The sequence below is a fragment of the Myotis nattereri genome (genome assembly GCF_964212035.1).
Source record: "Myotis nattereri genome assembly, chromosome: 10".
Lineage (NCBI taxonomy): Eukaryota > Metazoa > Chordata > Mammalia > Chiroptera > Vespertilionidae > Myotis > Myotis nattereri.
Genome location: NC_138085.1, coordinates 39,734,916 through 39,747,594, shown reverse-complemented (window position 1 = coordinate 39,747,594; position 12,679 = coordinate 39,734,916). Strand labels below are relative to the sequence as shown.

Here is a 12,679-nt window from a genome sequence, read left to right as displayed (position 1 = left end):
CAGGGCCCACATTTCACATTTCATTGCACTTTTTCCACAATCACTGAGTCCTGCTGGGCTGTGCCCAGGGCTCCAGAGCCAGGACCTGGAAGGTGAGGCTGCGCAGCAAGCCATTCCCGTGGAGGGGCTGCCCCAGGGACCCCGTGAGGGTGACCTTGTGGCCATGGGTGGGAGACCCGTCGAGGACTGAACCCCACACCCAGCGCCCACGTAGGTGGCCCTCAGGTCTTCCCACCGCCTCCCGGATGCTGAACCCAAACAGGGCAGAAGTTATCTTGGTCATCGGTTCCTTTAACTACTTAGTCCCCCTTCTTCACTGTGGATTTCCTTTACCAAGATGGCCGCCGTCGAGCGCTCTCCTCATTGGTCGGATTTTCTGCAGGTGGCCCCGCCCATCAGCTCGCCCCCTACCCCACCCCACCCCACCCCCCGGTCCTAAATTCCTGGGAATGAAATGAAACAAGCCAGCGAGAGTGGGCGGGGCGGGAGCCGGAAGTGACGTTTGCGGAAGTCCGAGTGCGGTCCCCAGGGACAGGTGGGGAAGGGTCCGGGTGCCCCGGCTCTGAGCTGGTCTGACTCAAGGGGAGCAGCCGCCGTGAGTGTGGGGCCTGGAGCCGTCGCCTCCCCCGGGCCCACTGCCCGGCCCGCGCGCGAGGCCCCGGCCGGCTCCCTCCCCCCAGCCAGGCCCGGCGTGGCGCGGCTGCTCGCACTCCAAAGACCCGAAGCCCTGGGATGATTTTGTCCCGGGTTGGCAACTTGGGCTTGAGTGGCTTCAAGGAGGAGGCCTGAGGCAGTTGTCAGGCGGTCCCTGTCCACCCCTCTCCGCTCACTCCTGCGGCTGCTTTTCTCCTCCTCCTGTCTTTCCTCCTCAGCCCTTTTCCACACCTTCCCCCATTTTCCCGCGGATGCTGAGCTCCGCTCCGGAGAGTGGCTCGGCCCTGCAGTTCCCGGCCCCACTCGCTGGCCTCCAGAGGAGGCTGCGTTCGCGACTCCGAACATCCTCTCGCGAGAGGTACTGAGGCGTGACAAGCATCCTCTGCGTCCGCTAGCTTGAGGGGTCCTGGGCTGAGGGTGCTCAGGAGGCAAGTTGGGGACCTTTCAGATCTGCTGGCGGCGTCTGAGCCCCTGAGAAGGCCTGTGGGAGATGGGACGCCTTGCATCCCTGGTCGTCCCCACAGCTCTCGTAGGATTAGCGAGGGTGGGTTAGAAAGGAGGCTGAATGGAGGGAATGTGACCTAGAGAGAGAACTGGCCAGGAGAGCACGAGCTCCGAGGAGCAGGGGTGGGAGTGGGAAAGGAAACTGGAATGTGAGGATTTCTGGGCAGATGAGGATCCCGACTGAAGCCAGTGGTCTCCTTTGGGAAGGGCTAAGTTTGAGATTGAAAAGACAAAATGGGGCCAGTTGGCACAGGGCCTTGAATTCCAAAAAGGCATTCTGCTATAGCTTGTAGTATATCCAGCAGCTGGCTAGGATGGGCTGTAATTCAGTGTGTATCAAGTACCCCGGGTCTTTTGGGAGATGATGTAGAGTGACCTCCGGTTGGAAGCTGGGATCTGATTCTCACAGCGGCGGCATCTAGAAAGATTGTAGAGTTAACCGCAGTTTGAGACCCAGGGCGGGAAAACGCCCAGGTGTTTTTGCGTCCAAGTTAACCTCGTGCCCTTTTGTTATTCAAAGAGTGCTTAGCCTTTGAAGACAGATTTGAATAAATTCTTTTCAAGACCGAAATTCCTTTCCCTGAATATGAGGAATGATGTAGATTGACTGGAATAGTGGTTTGGTGAGCAAAGTTAGGATTGTGAGCATTCATCCCCAGACCAGTTTCCCTAACGAACCTTGTGCTCAAATATGGAAAAGCACACCACAGGGACATGCCAGTTATTCTCAGGCCCAATAAAAACAATCAGACTTGAAGTGGGTTAGCATCATGGAAGTTCCCTAAGTGTACTCTGCCAGGTACCAGGGTAGATGGGAGTAGGGAGCTGGGAGGAGAAATGATGCCAAGAACATAAGATGCTGCCCCTCCCTTTAGGGTGCTGAGGACAGAGCCACTCAGTGACCGAGTCATTCGTGTGAAGGGTAGAGCTGAATCCCCTATGGCCCGTTACAGTTACGCTCCTTGTACCACCTAATGATGGCCCAGGGCCTGGGATGTTGAGTCTGCCCATCTTCTCATCATTGTGATAGAGGCTTCCTTGAGGGTCTCAACCTCCTTGTGGGAATGAGACCTTATTTGGTATGAGCCATAGCATATGGTGTTTTTCTCTGAATGTCTTCATAAGGTAGAGGTTTGTGGAATTGACACACTGTGTGCTGGGTTGTGCTGGGATGATATGGGCCATGCTGTTGATGCCACCCTTTTTCTCCTTCCTGTCTCAGAGCTTCTTGGTAATGATGTGTGACCATGGAGATAGGAGCCTCGCTCCCGAAGACCGGGTGAGGGCTCTCTCCCAGATGGGTAGCTCCGTGGAGATAAATGAAGACATCCCACCCCGTCGGTACTTCCGCTCTGGAGTCGAGATGATCCGAATGGCATCCATTTACTCCGAGGAAGGCAACATTGAACATGCCTACATTCTCTACAACAAGTATATGACGTAAGACACCTCCAGTTTCTTTTTCCGGTGACTGATGCCTCGCTCATCCTGTTTTTGTGCTCATTTATTTGTTCAGAATTGCTAAAACTAGAGAACTTTATATCATCATTAGCATTAATCATTTCTGCTGGTAGTTCGTACATATTGGCTGTCCTTGACATTCAGAGACATGAGTACTTAAAGTGTTATTATCATGACTCAGTAATTTCATGAGTAAGAGACTAATTCTTTGGCCTGTGCCCACATGGCCCAGCTGTTAGTCAAGACAGTTGGTGGTTAAACTGTACCTGTTTTGTATTGATGAATGTTTTTCCTCTCTCTATTAATCATAGGATTAATGTTGAGGTTTTGCAGAGTCAGAATTCCTCACCTCTATTTATTTTGTAGCAAATTGAGTGATTCAGGAAAAAGTTTTTTTCTTACCTTTTTTTTTTTTAACTTACATGATGCAAATCATCAAATAAGTATTGACTACCTACAGTTGTGTGGCTCCCTTTAGTTGCTTAGCATCTTAAGTAGGGTAGGTAGCATAAATAAAAGAAATTCTGTGCAACTAACAAGGAATAACTCCTAAATTCCCAGTCATAATGATGTGTCATTTAGGAAGGGAGTAAAGTTAAAGGGTCTCATATAATTCCTAGTCTTCTTTGATAATACCAGGGCCTTTGGTAATACCAGTGTATTTGTACGGCTCTTACTAGTTCACAGAGTATTTAACCTGCATTACTTCATTTGACCTTCACAGTTCTGTGTGCATTTAGTAATGTACATTCTCCTCCCCTTCTACAAGTGAGGAAACAAGCTCAGGGTTTAGGGATATGCTTTGTTCCACAGTTTGGAGAGACAAAACTCAGTGTAGGTTCTGTGCCTTTTGTTTTTCCTTTAGGCAATGTTGTTTTGGTTTTTGTTTGTTTTGCTAATCCTCACCTGAGGATGCTTTCTGAAGGGCCCTGTGAGTTCTGTTTCCTGACATAGGAAGTGCTTTGAGGGCAAGGACCATATTCATTCAACAAATCTATATTGTGTATACCTACTATATACTTGGCACTGTGCTGGTACCTGGATACTTAGTAGATAAGATGGCCCCTACCTCTATGGGTGTACCTTTTTAGTTATGGGAGAAGACAATAAAGAGGTAAGCAGCCCTGTCCGGTTTGGCTCAATGGATAGAGCATCGGCCTGTGGACTGAAGGGTCCCAGGTTTGATTCCAGTCAAGGGCATGTACCTTGGTTGCGGGCACATCCCCAGTAGGGGGTGTGCAGGAGGCAGCTGGTCGATGTTTCTCTCTCATCGATGTTTCTAACTCTCTATCACTCTCCCATCCTCTCTGTAAAAATTCAATAAAAATATATATTTTTTTAAAAAAGAGGTAAGCAAATAACTAGATAGTCACAAAATGAGGAAAATGCTATGAAAGCAACAGAGAGCGTGCTGTGACCGAGAATAAGCAATATCTAATTAAATAGGGTAGTCAGGGTAAAGTCTGTCTGAGAAGATGAGATTTAAACTGAGACTTGAAGGATACAATAGAGCTGGTCATGGTGTTTGGAGGGTAGCAAGAGAGGAAGAAAGATGGCTCCAGATGAGGTCAGAGAGGCAGGCAGGACCAGATCTTGTAGAACCTTATAGGTTTGTGTTTTATCTTGAGAGCAATAGAAAGCCATTGAAATGTTTTAAGTGAGGTTGTGACCTAATCTTATTTTTTTTTAATTTTTATTTTATTTTAAAAATATAAATTTTGGCTGCTGTGTGGTGAATGGTGGAGTATGAGAGAACACAGGGTGATTAGTCAGGAAACAGCCATTCAGAAGTGGGGCTAGTGGTTTGAAGGGGCATGGATTTGGTACACTGGAGGTAGAGTTCATGGGACTTACTTATAGTTTGAGAAAGACGATGATGTGAAGATTGACCTCGGCTTTCTTCCTTTTGTAATTTAGGATGTGGTGGTCTATTTACTGAAATGGGAAGAATGGTGTTGAAAAGAGTTCAGGACTGGGTTTTCTTTCTTTTCTTTTTTTTAAATATGTTTTTATTGATTTTAGAGAGAGAGGAAGGGAGAGGGATATGTAGAGAGAAACATATCGGCTGACCCCCACTGGGGATAGAGCCCGCAACCGGGCATGCACCCTGACTGGAAATCTATCCAGTGACCTCTTGGTTCCTGGGTCGGCACTCAACCACTGAGTCACAACCATCCAGGCCTGGGCTTTCTTTGACATGTTAAGATGTTAAATTTGAGATGCCTGTGAGATATCCAAGTAGAGATGTCCAGTAGGAAGTTGAATATACCAATCTGAACTCAGAGAAGTCTAAGTTGGGAATACAAATGCAAGAGTCCTCAGCACGCAATGGTTCTGAAGCCATGAGAACCACTGAGACCTTCTAGCACAGATGTTGTTAATCTGGGGCCAGGAACTCCACAGGGATTCATAGCTAGAACTTGGTGTCCATGAACTTGGTTGGGAAAAACTTTTCTTATTTTTACTAACCTCTAACTGAAATTTAGCATTTCCCTCAATTTTGAATATAGGCCTCAAATGACAGTAGTATTAATAATATAGGCATACCTCGAAGATATTGTGGGTTCAGTTCCAGACCACTACAATAAAGCAAATCGTGCAATAAAGTGAGTCACATCTATTTTTTTATTTTCCAGTGCATATAAAAGTTCTGTTTATACTATACTCTGGTCTATTAAGTGTGCAGTAGCCTTATGCCTAAAAAAACACAGTGTACATACCTTAATTTAAAAATACTTTATTGCTAAAATTGCTAGCCATCATCAGAGCCTTCGGCCAGTTATAATCTTTTTGCTGGTGGAGGGTCTTGCCTCTGTGAAGCACACTAAAATAAGATATGCCTGTATGTGTAATTTTGTCACCAATAGAAATCAAGATATTTTCATATCATATTATAATTTTTACTGATATCTCAAGGTAGCATTTACACTTATTACTACCTCATAATTATAGTACAGTTATTAAATCTGTGACAAGATCCTGTTTTTAATGCAGTAATAATACATTAATAAATGCATTAAAAAAGCACATTAGTAAAAAAGCACACATCAGAATTTTTCATATTTTGAAAATGATTTTTCAGTAGAATTGGCTTCTTTTGTAATTCTTTGTATTTATTTTTTTAATTAGTTATATTTTTAAAAAGGTTCTGAGGAGGAATCTGTAGGTTTCATCAGATGCCAGAAGGGTCCGTAGCACATAAAAGGATCAAGAATCCTTGATAATGAGACTATAGAATGAGAAAAGGAGCCCAGGACTGAGCCCTGAAGTTGGTTAGTGGAAGGAGGGCCAGCAAGGGGGACTTTGAAGGAAAGTTCGAGAGTCAGGAAGAAGTCCACGCAAGAGTGGGACCGTGAGTCAAAAGAGGTCAGTGTTTGCAGAGAGGAGCCAGCTGGATCAGATGGGTGAGGATTTGGATTTGGTAATATCATGGTGATTTTGATAAGCAATTTCATAGCAGGATTAAAGAAATACTTGATTAGAGTGGGTTGAATGGTGAATGGGCAGTAAGAAAGTGAGTATACTGTCATCAGGGTTTTTGTAAAGAACCACATAGTAAATATTTTTGGCTTTGCAGGCCATTTGATCTGTGCCACAACCTCTGTTTTGTAGTGTGAAAACAGCCATAGACAGTACATGAATGAAAGGGTATGGCTGTGTTTCAATGAAACTTTATGTATAAAAACAGATGGTAATCTGGACTTGACCCACTAACACAGTTTGCCTAGACCTGGCATAGACAACTCTTTGTAGAAGTTTGGATAAGAAGTAAAGTGGAAAAATGAGGAAGTAATTGAAGGGGGATAAGGATTGTATAAAAATGTGGTGTGTGTTTTAAGATGGGAGATTCTAGAGCAGTAGTTCTCAGCCTTGGCTGCACGTTAGAATCACCTGGGAATCTTTTTAAAATCCTGATTTCTGGGCCTCATTCCCTGGAAATTCTGTTTCTTTGTTATTAATGTTGTGGCCCCATCCCATAACAAAGGATAAGGCCCAGAAATCAGGATTTTAAAAAGATTCCCAGGTGATTCTAATGTGCAGTCAAGGTTGAGAACCACTGTTCTAGAGCATCTTTTTTGCTATGGAAAAGATCCTATGGAGAATGAGAGGCTGCTGTTACAGAAAAGAGAGCATTTAATTGTAGCAATAAACTACTAAATAGGCAAGTGGGTGGTAAGATTAAAAGGACAGAGATTCTTGCCCGGCCAGCATGGCCCCATGGTTGAGCGTCGACCTATGAACAAGAAGGTCACAATTCAATTCCCAGTCTGGGCACATGTCCTGGTTGTGGGCTTGATCCCCAGTGTGGGGCATGCAGGAGGCAGCCGATCAATGATTCTCTCTCATCATTGATGTTTCTATCTCTCTTTCACTCTCCCTTCCTCTCTGAAATCAATACAAAAATATACTAGTATATTTTAAAATGAGTAAAAGGGGTTCTTAAGAAATTGATATTTTCTGACTTGATGTTACTTTGAGTGGCATGAATACTAGTATTAGTGTTAACAGCGAGACTGATATGGGGAGTCTGTCCCTGTATATGGTTCCCCTTACTAGTATATGATGAATTGGGACCATTTAATATGATGAACTAGGCTTGGAGGAGAGTTGAATGAGAGAGAGGTGGCTTGTAGCAGCTCATGTACTTAAATTTGTTCGATTTGGGGTTTAATTTGGGATTTTGTTGGGTGGGCTTGACCTGGATCAATAAATGTAGCTTTATTTTTCTTACAGATATCATTAAGACCCTAATTCTGATTCTTGAAACATCAGGCCCTAAGAGTAGGAAAAATGTTCTAGCTCTATTCTCATTCTATTTTTCTACTGCGTTTTACTTGGTCTGTTTCTATCAGTAACAATGGCTCATTTTGGCAATTATTACAACTGAGGAGACAGGAGGGAGGGGGCAGACATTCACGTCACCACTCCTCTGCCACCCCCACTATTGAGAGTCATTGTTCTTGTTCTAGACCTTTTGTGGATCCTTTAATTCGGGAGTTTAAAAGGTATGTTTGTTCTTTTCCTTGGAGCAGTTCAGGCATCTGAGTGATCTCAAGCACATTCCCCGCCTCAGAGGTTTTCCCTGCTGTAGGAATGCTTTGCCTTTTGCAGACCCTGGGGTAGAAGAAAGATCTTCAGCATATTAAAGCAGCACATATTTTCATGATGAGCACAGACAGTAATCCAGGCAGTGGATTCTTTCACAGCTTTTTATGGTCATTGACTAGACTACATAGAAGGGAGTTGCAGAGCAATTCCTGCCTGCTCTCTGAGCCTCCTGAAACACAAACCCACTTTCTTTTTTTTTTTTTTTTTTAGATATATTTTATTGATTTTTTACAGAGAGGAAGGGAGAGAGATAGAGAGTTAGAAACATCGATGAGAGAGAAACATCGATCAGCTGCCTCCTGCACATCTCCCACTGGGGATGTGCCCGCAACCCAGGTACATGCCCTTGACCGGAATCGAACTGGGACCTTTCAGTCCGCAGGTCGACGCTCTATCCACTGAGCCAAACCGGTTTTGGCAAACCCACTTTCTGAAAATGGTCTGTCACCTGTTCTGAAAATGGTTACTACTGGAATTGGGGTTTATAAACCAAAGAGGTCTTCATCTCTGATTATGCTCACCTTGCTGATTAACTTTTTAAGATTGGAAGAAATGAAATGAGAGTCCTTAGTACATTCATGTTATATAATTTCTGCTTGACTTTTTGAATTAATTATTTTTATACAAAATTAATATTTGTTCATGGCTAAAACTATTTTTTTCAAAACATACAGCAAGGGAATATTAAAGTGAAAAGTCTCATCTACCAGAGGTAACTACTGTTATATACAAGAAAATGTTTATGCCCGTGCAAGCACATGGGCTCACATGTGTATCCTTGTTTCTTAAAGCATGAATGAAATCATACAGTGTATTTTGTTCTACATCTTGCTTTCTGAACGGTCCTATCTATCTTTCCATATCAGGACATTCTCATTCATCTCACTTTGCCTCAGGGCTATTTCTTCTGCCAGAGCTCTTCATGGCTCATTCTCTTCCAGTTTTTACCTAAATGCCACCTTGCCAGTGATGCCCTTAGCTGGCCAATCTAAACCTTAATCCCTATTCACCCCCCTCCCCCCATTACCCATTTCCCTTCTCTAGCAATGACTTTTCCTTGCACTGCTTATCCACTTTTTGTTTGTTTGTTCTCCCACTGTAATATATGCTCTTTGGGGAGGATTAGTGACTGTGTCGTTCACTGTCAAATCCCTAGCCTTTACAGTAATGCCTGACCCCACAGCCGATGCTCTGTAACTATTTGTTGGATCAATGGATGGGTGATTATGTTATTTATCACATTTGGGTACACCATAATTTATTAAATAATCCCATCGATGGACATTTAGGTTTCTAGTTTTCCCTGCTTTTATGAACAATGCTATATAAAATAGTCTTATACATATACCTTTGTACTGTTGTGTAGGATATATTCCTAGAAGTGGAATTGTGAGTTTAAAGGATAAACACATTTTGAATTTTTAATAGTTGTATCCCACACTCTCCCTTCCCTAAGAAAAAAATAGTATCAAATTATAGTCCTGCTAAGAGTGTATAAGGACACTCATTTTCCTGTACCCTTGCCTGCACTGGTTGTAATTAACCTTTAAGACTTTGCCAAGCTGAAAGATGAAAATGATATCTTAATTTCAATTTCTTTCATGATAAAGTTGAATACAATACCATATATTTATTCACCGTTTGTGTTTACTTTTCTCTTTATCTCTTTTCCCCGAATTGTTCTATTAGGTGGTTTTCCTTGTGTTTTTGCCAATGATTCTCTCTTTGTTTTGGTATATATCCTCTTTCTAGGCTGTAACCAGATCTAACCCCAGGGAACAGTATACATCTGGGCCACAGCTCTTCTATGCTTTGAACGTTTCTAGCCGTGGTGCTAATATCTTCATCTCTTCTTCTTGTTCATATCTTTTATTTGTTTATTTATTAGTAAAAACAGTCATATGAGCACATAGTAGATGTTAGCTATATGTTAGGCACTGTGCTCAGCTCTTTATTTTTGTTATTTCTTTAAGCATCACAGCAATCCTATCAGGTGGTACTGTTTTTCTCTACTTCTAATATATATATATATATGTACATATATATATATATATACACACACACACACACACACATATGTATATGTGTATATATATGTGTGTGTGTATATATACATATATGTATATGTATATATATGTATATATATACATATACATATATATTTAGAGAGAGAGAGAGAGAGAGAGAGAGAGAGAGAGAGAGAGAGACTGAGGGATGGTGAGATTAGGTAATTTGTCTGAGGTCACAGTAAATAGCCACACCAGGAATGAACCTGGGCAGGATAGCTCCAGAGCCTGTCCTCCGAACCACTAAACTCTCTTTCCTCTAGTATGGGAAAGGGGTTATGTTGCCCAGTTTTTTTAAAATATATTTTTTATTGATTTTTTACAGAGAGGAAGAGAGAGGGATAGAGAGTTAGAAACATCGATGAGAGAGAAACATCAATCAGCTGCCTCCTACACACCCCCTACTGGGGATGTGCCTGCAACCAAGGTACATGCCCTTGACCGGAATTGAACCTGGGACCCTTGAGTCCGCAGGCTGACGCTCTATCCACTGAGCCACACCAGTCAGGGTCCAGTTTTTGTTTTTAAGAGTCCCTTCTGCCCATATGTCCCCATTCAGAAAATGGACAACAGTTGAAACAAGAGAAAGGTTTTCATGTATAGGTCGGAAACTTTTATCCTTACTTATAAACTAGATTCTATTACTCCCACTCTTGTCTTGTCCACCCTATTTCCCCTGCCCCCTACTTTGATTTGTGTCTGTGTGTGTGTGTGTGTGTGTGTGTGTGTGTGTATATATATATATACACACACCATATATATGTTATGTATAAGTCATGTATATACTTCCTATATTTCTTTAGATTTTCATAAGTAAAATATATATAAGTATATATAAATAGGTATAGATATACATATATATAATTGTCCCCTTTCTTACAAGGAAGCATACTATATACACTTTTTATTTACCCTTTGATTTTTTTCATTCAGCTCATCCAGAAGTTTAAGTCCATTCTATTAATCAGATCTTTATTGAGTGCCTCTTTATACAAGGCACTGTATTGGTGTTGGAGTAATACACAAAGAGGCATGAGAAAGAAATCTCTTGGCCTCCGGGACTTTACAGTCTCTTCCTTCAGGTTGAGAGCATAAGCGAACAGAAAGTGAGGTGTTTATATGACACAGTACATCCTTGGCTGATTTAGCTTCAATACAAAGCACATTCAGCCTGCTGAGGTGGTGAACATGAACCTGGGCTTTAGGGTCTCGGTGAGAGAGTTACCGAATTGGAAGTCTCTTGAACTTAAGAACTGTGTCTTATTCATCTTACTATCCTTTGAGGACTTTATGATTGAATAAATCTACTTGTTTTAGATTTCAAGGCAGCTGTTTTATATCTTTTTCATGAACCCACAGGGAAGATTTTAAAAATCATTTTGATTTGAGAATTTATCGCAGCATGAAAGGTCTTGGATTGAGAGGAGGAGGGCTCTATAGAGGGTTTGTTTTAATGGTGAGGAGCGTAGGGGTTGTCGTCTTTTCCCCCTACTGAGGGTTCCTCCTCTGTTTTTCTCCTGTCCATGGGCAGAAAATGGAAGACTCAGTTAATCCCAACTATAGCAGAGCATAACTGTGAGCAAGCTACCCTCAACATATTTGTTTTGGGTCTTGCCTTGTATTTATTATGACTTAATTCTATTAAAAGATCCCGTTGGCCCTGGCTGGTGTTCTAAGTGGTTAGAGCATCGGCCTTTGCACTGAAGGGTTGTGGGTTCAATTTTTGGTCAAGGCCACGTACCTGGGTTGCAGGTTTGACTCCAGCCCTGGTTGGGCATGTGTAGGAGGCAGCCAATCCAAAATGTCTCTCTCACATAAATGTTTCTCTCTTTCTCTCCCTCTCTCTCTCTCTCTCAAAAAAAAAAAAAAAAATGGAAAAAATATTCTTGGGTAAGGAGTAACAAAAAAATGTTTAGAAACACCCCTTTGTTCAGAACCCCTCCAACAGGAACCATGTGGAGGCAGTGTGGTGTAGCAGTTAAAAGAGTAGATTCTAGAGCTGACACTGAAATTCTGAATTCGCCACTTTGGGCTCTGATAAGATACGAGATTTCCATTTTTTTTTCAGTGTCTCCAAGTAGACATCCTAAATGTTAGAGGTCTGTGAATTGAGTCCATTTATTTTTCCCACTGAGCTTCACAGCCAAGGACAAGAACTGAAAGAGAAAATGTAGCACTTACGTTTTTCTGAGCACTTTTCATCAGAGATCATAGTGTATGTCATACATATAACATGAACATGTTATATACAGGTATTGTCTAAGCTTCTCAGTGTTTATATGGTGCAAGGAATATTCCTTGAAGGAGCATGAATCCCAAAGGAAAACAAGCCAAAGTTAAAGGTCACATGGGGCTACGAGTAGAAATAGAACATGGGTTTTCCTTTAGCTTCCTGCCCTTGGCTGCTAAACTCTTCTCTGAAGAATTATTTGTGACTGAGATATTTTCATTTGGAAGCCTGAATGTTTTCCAAGAAGAAAAGAATGTCTTTGGCAATGTATTTTTGGGCAGAGGATAGGCTCCCCCCGCCCACATGTTTTTGTTGTGGGAGTCTGGTGCTTGCGGCTGGGGCCTGATTTGGGAGAAAAGAGAAACACTCTGTGCCCTTTATAGGCTGGCGGTGGTTGGGGAAACATGGCCTCCTGCATGGGTCTGTTCCCCTCGTCTGCACATCTGGACCCCGTCATGCAGTGGCTGCAGGAAAGAGAGGTGCATTGCTTCAGAGTCTTTTGGACATTTCTTTGTATCCTTACCGTTCTGATCTGTTTCCTTAGGCTCTTTATTGAGAAACTACCAAAACATCGAGATTACAAATCGGCCGTCATTCCTGAAAAGAAAGACACGTTAAAGGTGGGTCTTCATTTTCATTGTCACCCATCTAAAAG

General features: G+C 42.6%; 1 protein-coding gene across 2 annotated transcripts in view; it reads left to right on the top strand.

The window, feature by feature from the left end:
* The first annotated feature begins 479 nt into the window (after positions 1-479).
* Positions 480-12,679, top strand: part of STAMBP (STAM binding protein) — a 29,532-nt gene continuing 17,332 nt past the window's right edge. Inside the window, exons 1-3 of one of the 2 annotated variants that reach the window (XM_081101619.1) lie at positions 480-535; positions 2,381-2,598; positions 12,569-12,644. In XM_081101619.1, the coding sequence (XP_080957745.1) occupies positions 2,393-2,598; positions 12,569-12,644 (282 nt within the window). In that variant the 5' untranslated portion in view covers positions 480-535; positions 2,381-2,392. Of the gene's footprint in view, positions 1,013-2,380; positions 2,599-12,568; positions 12,645-12,679 lie in introns of both variants that reach the window. The other variant, XM_081101618.1, reaches the window with a different exon arrangement.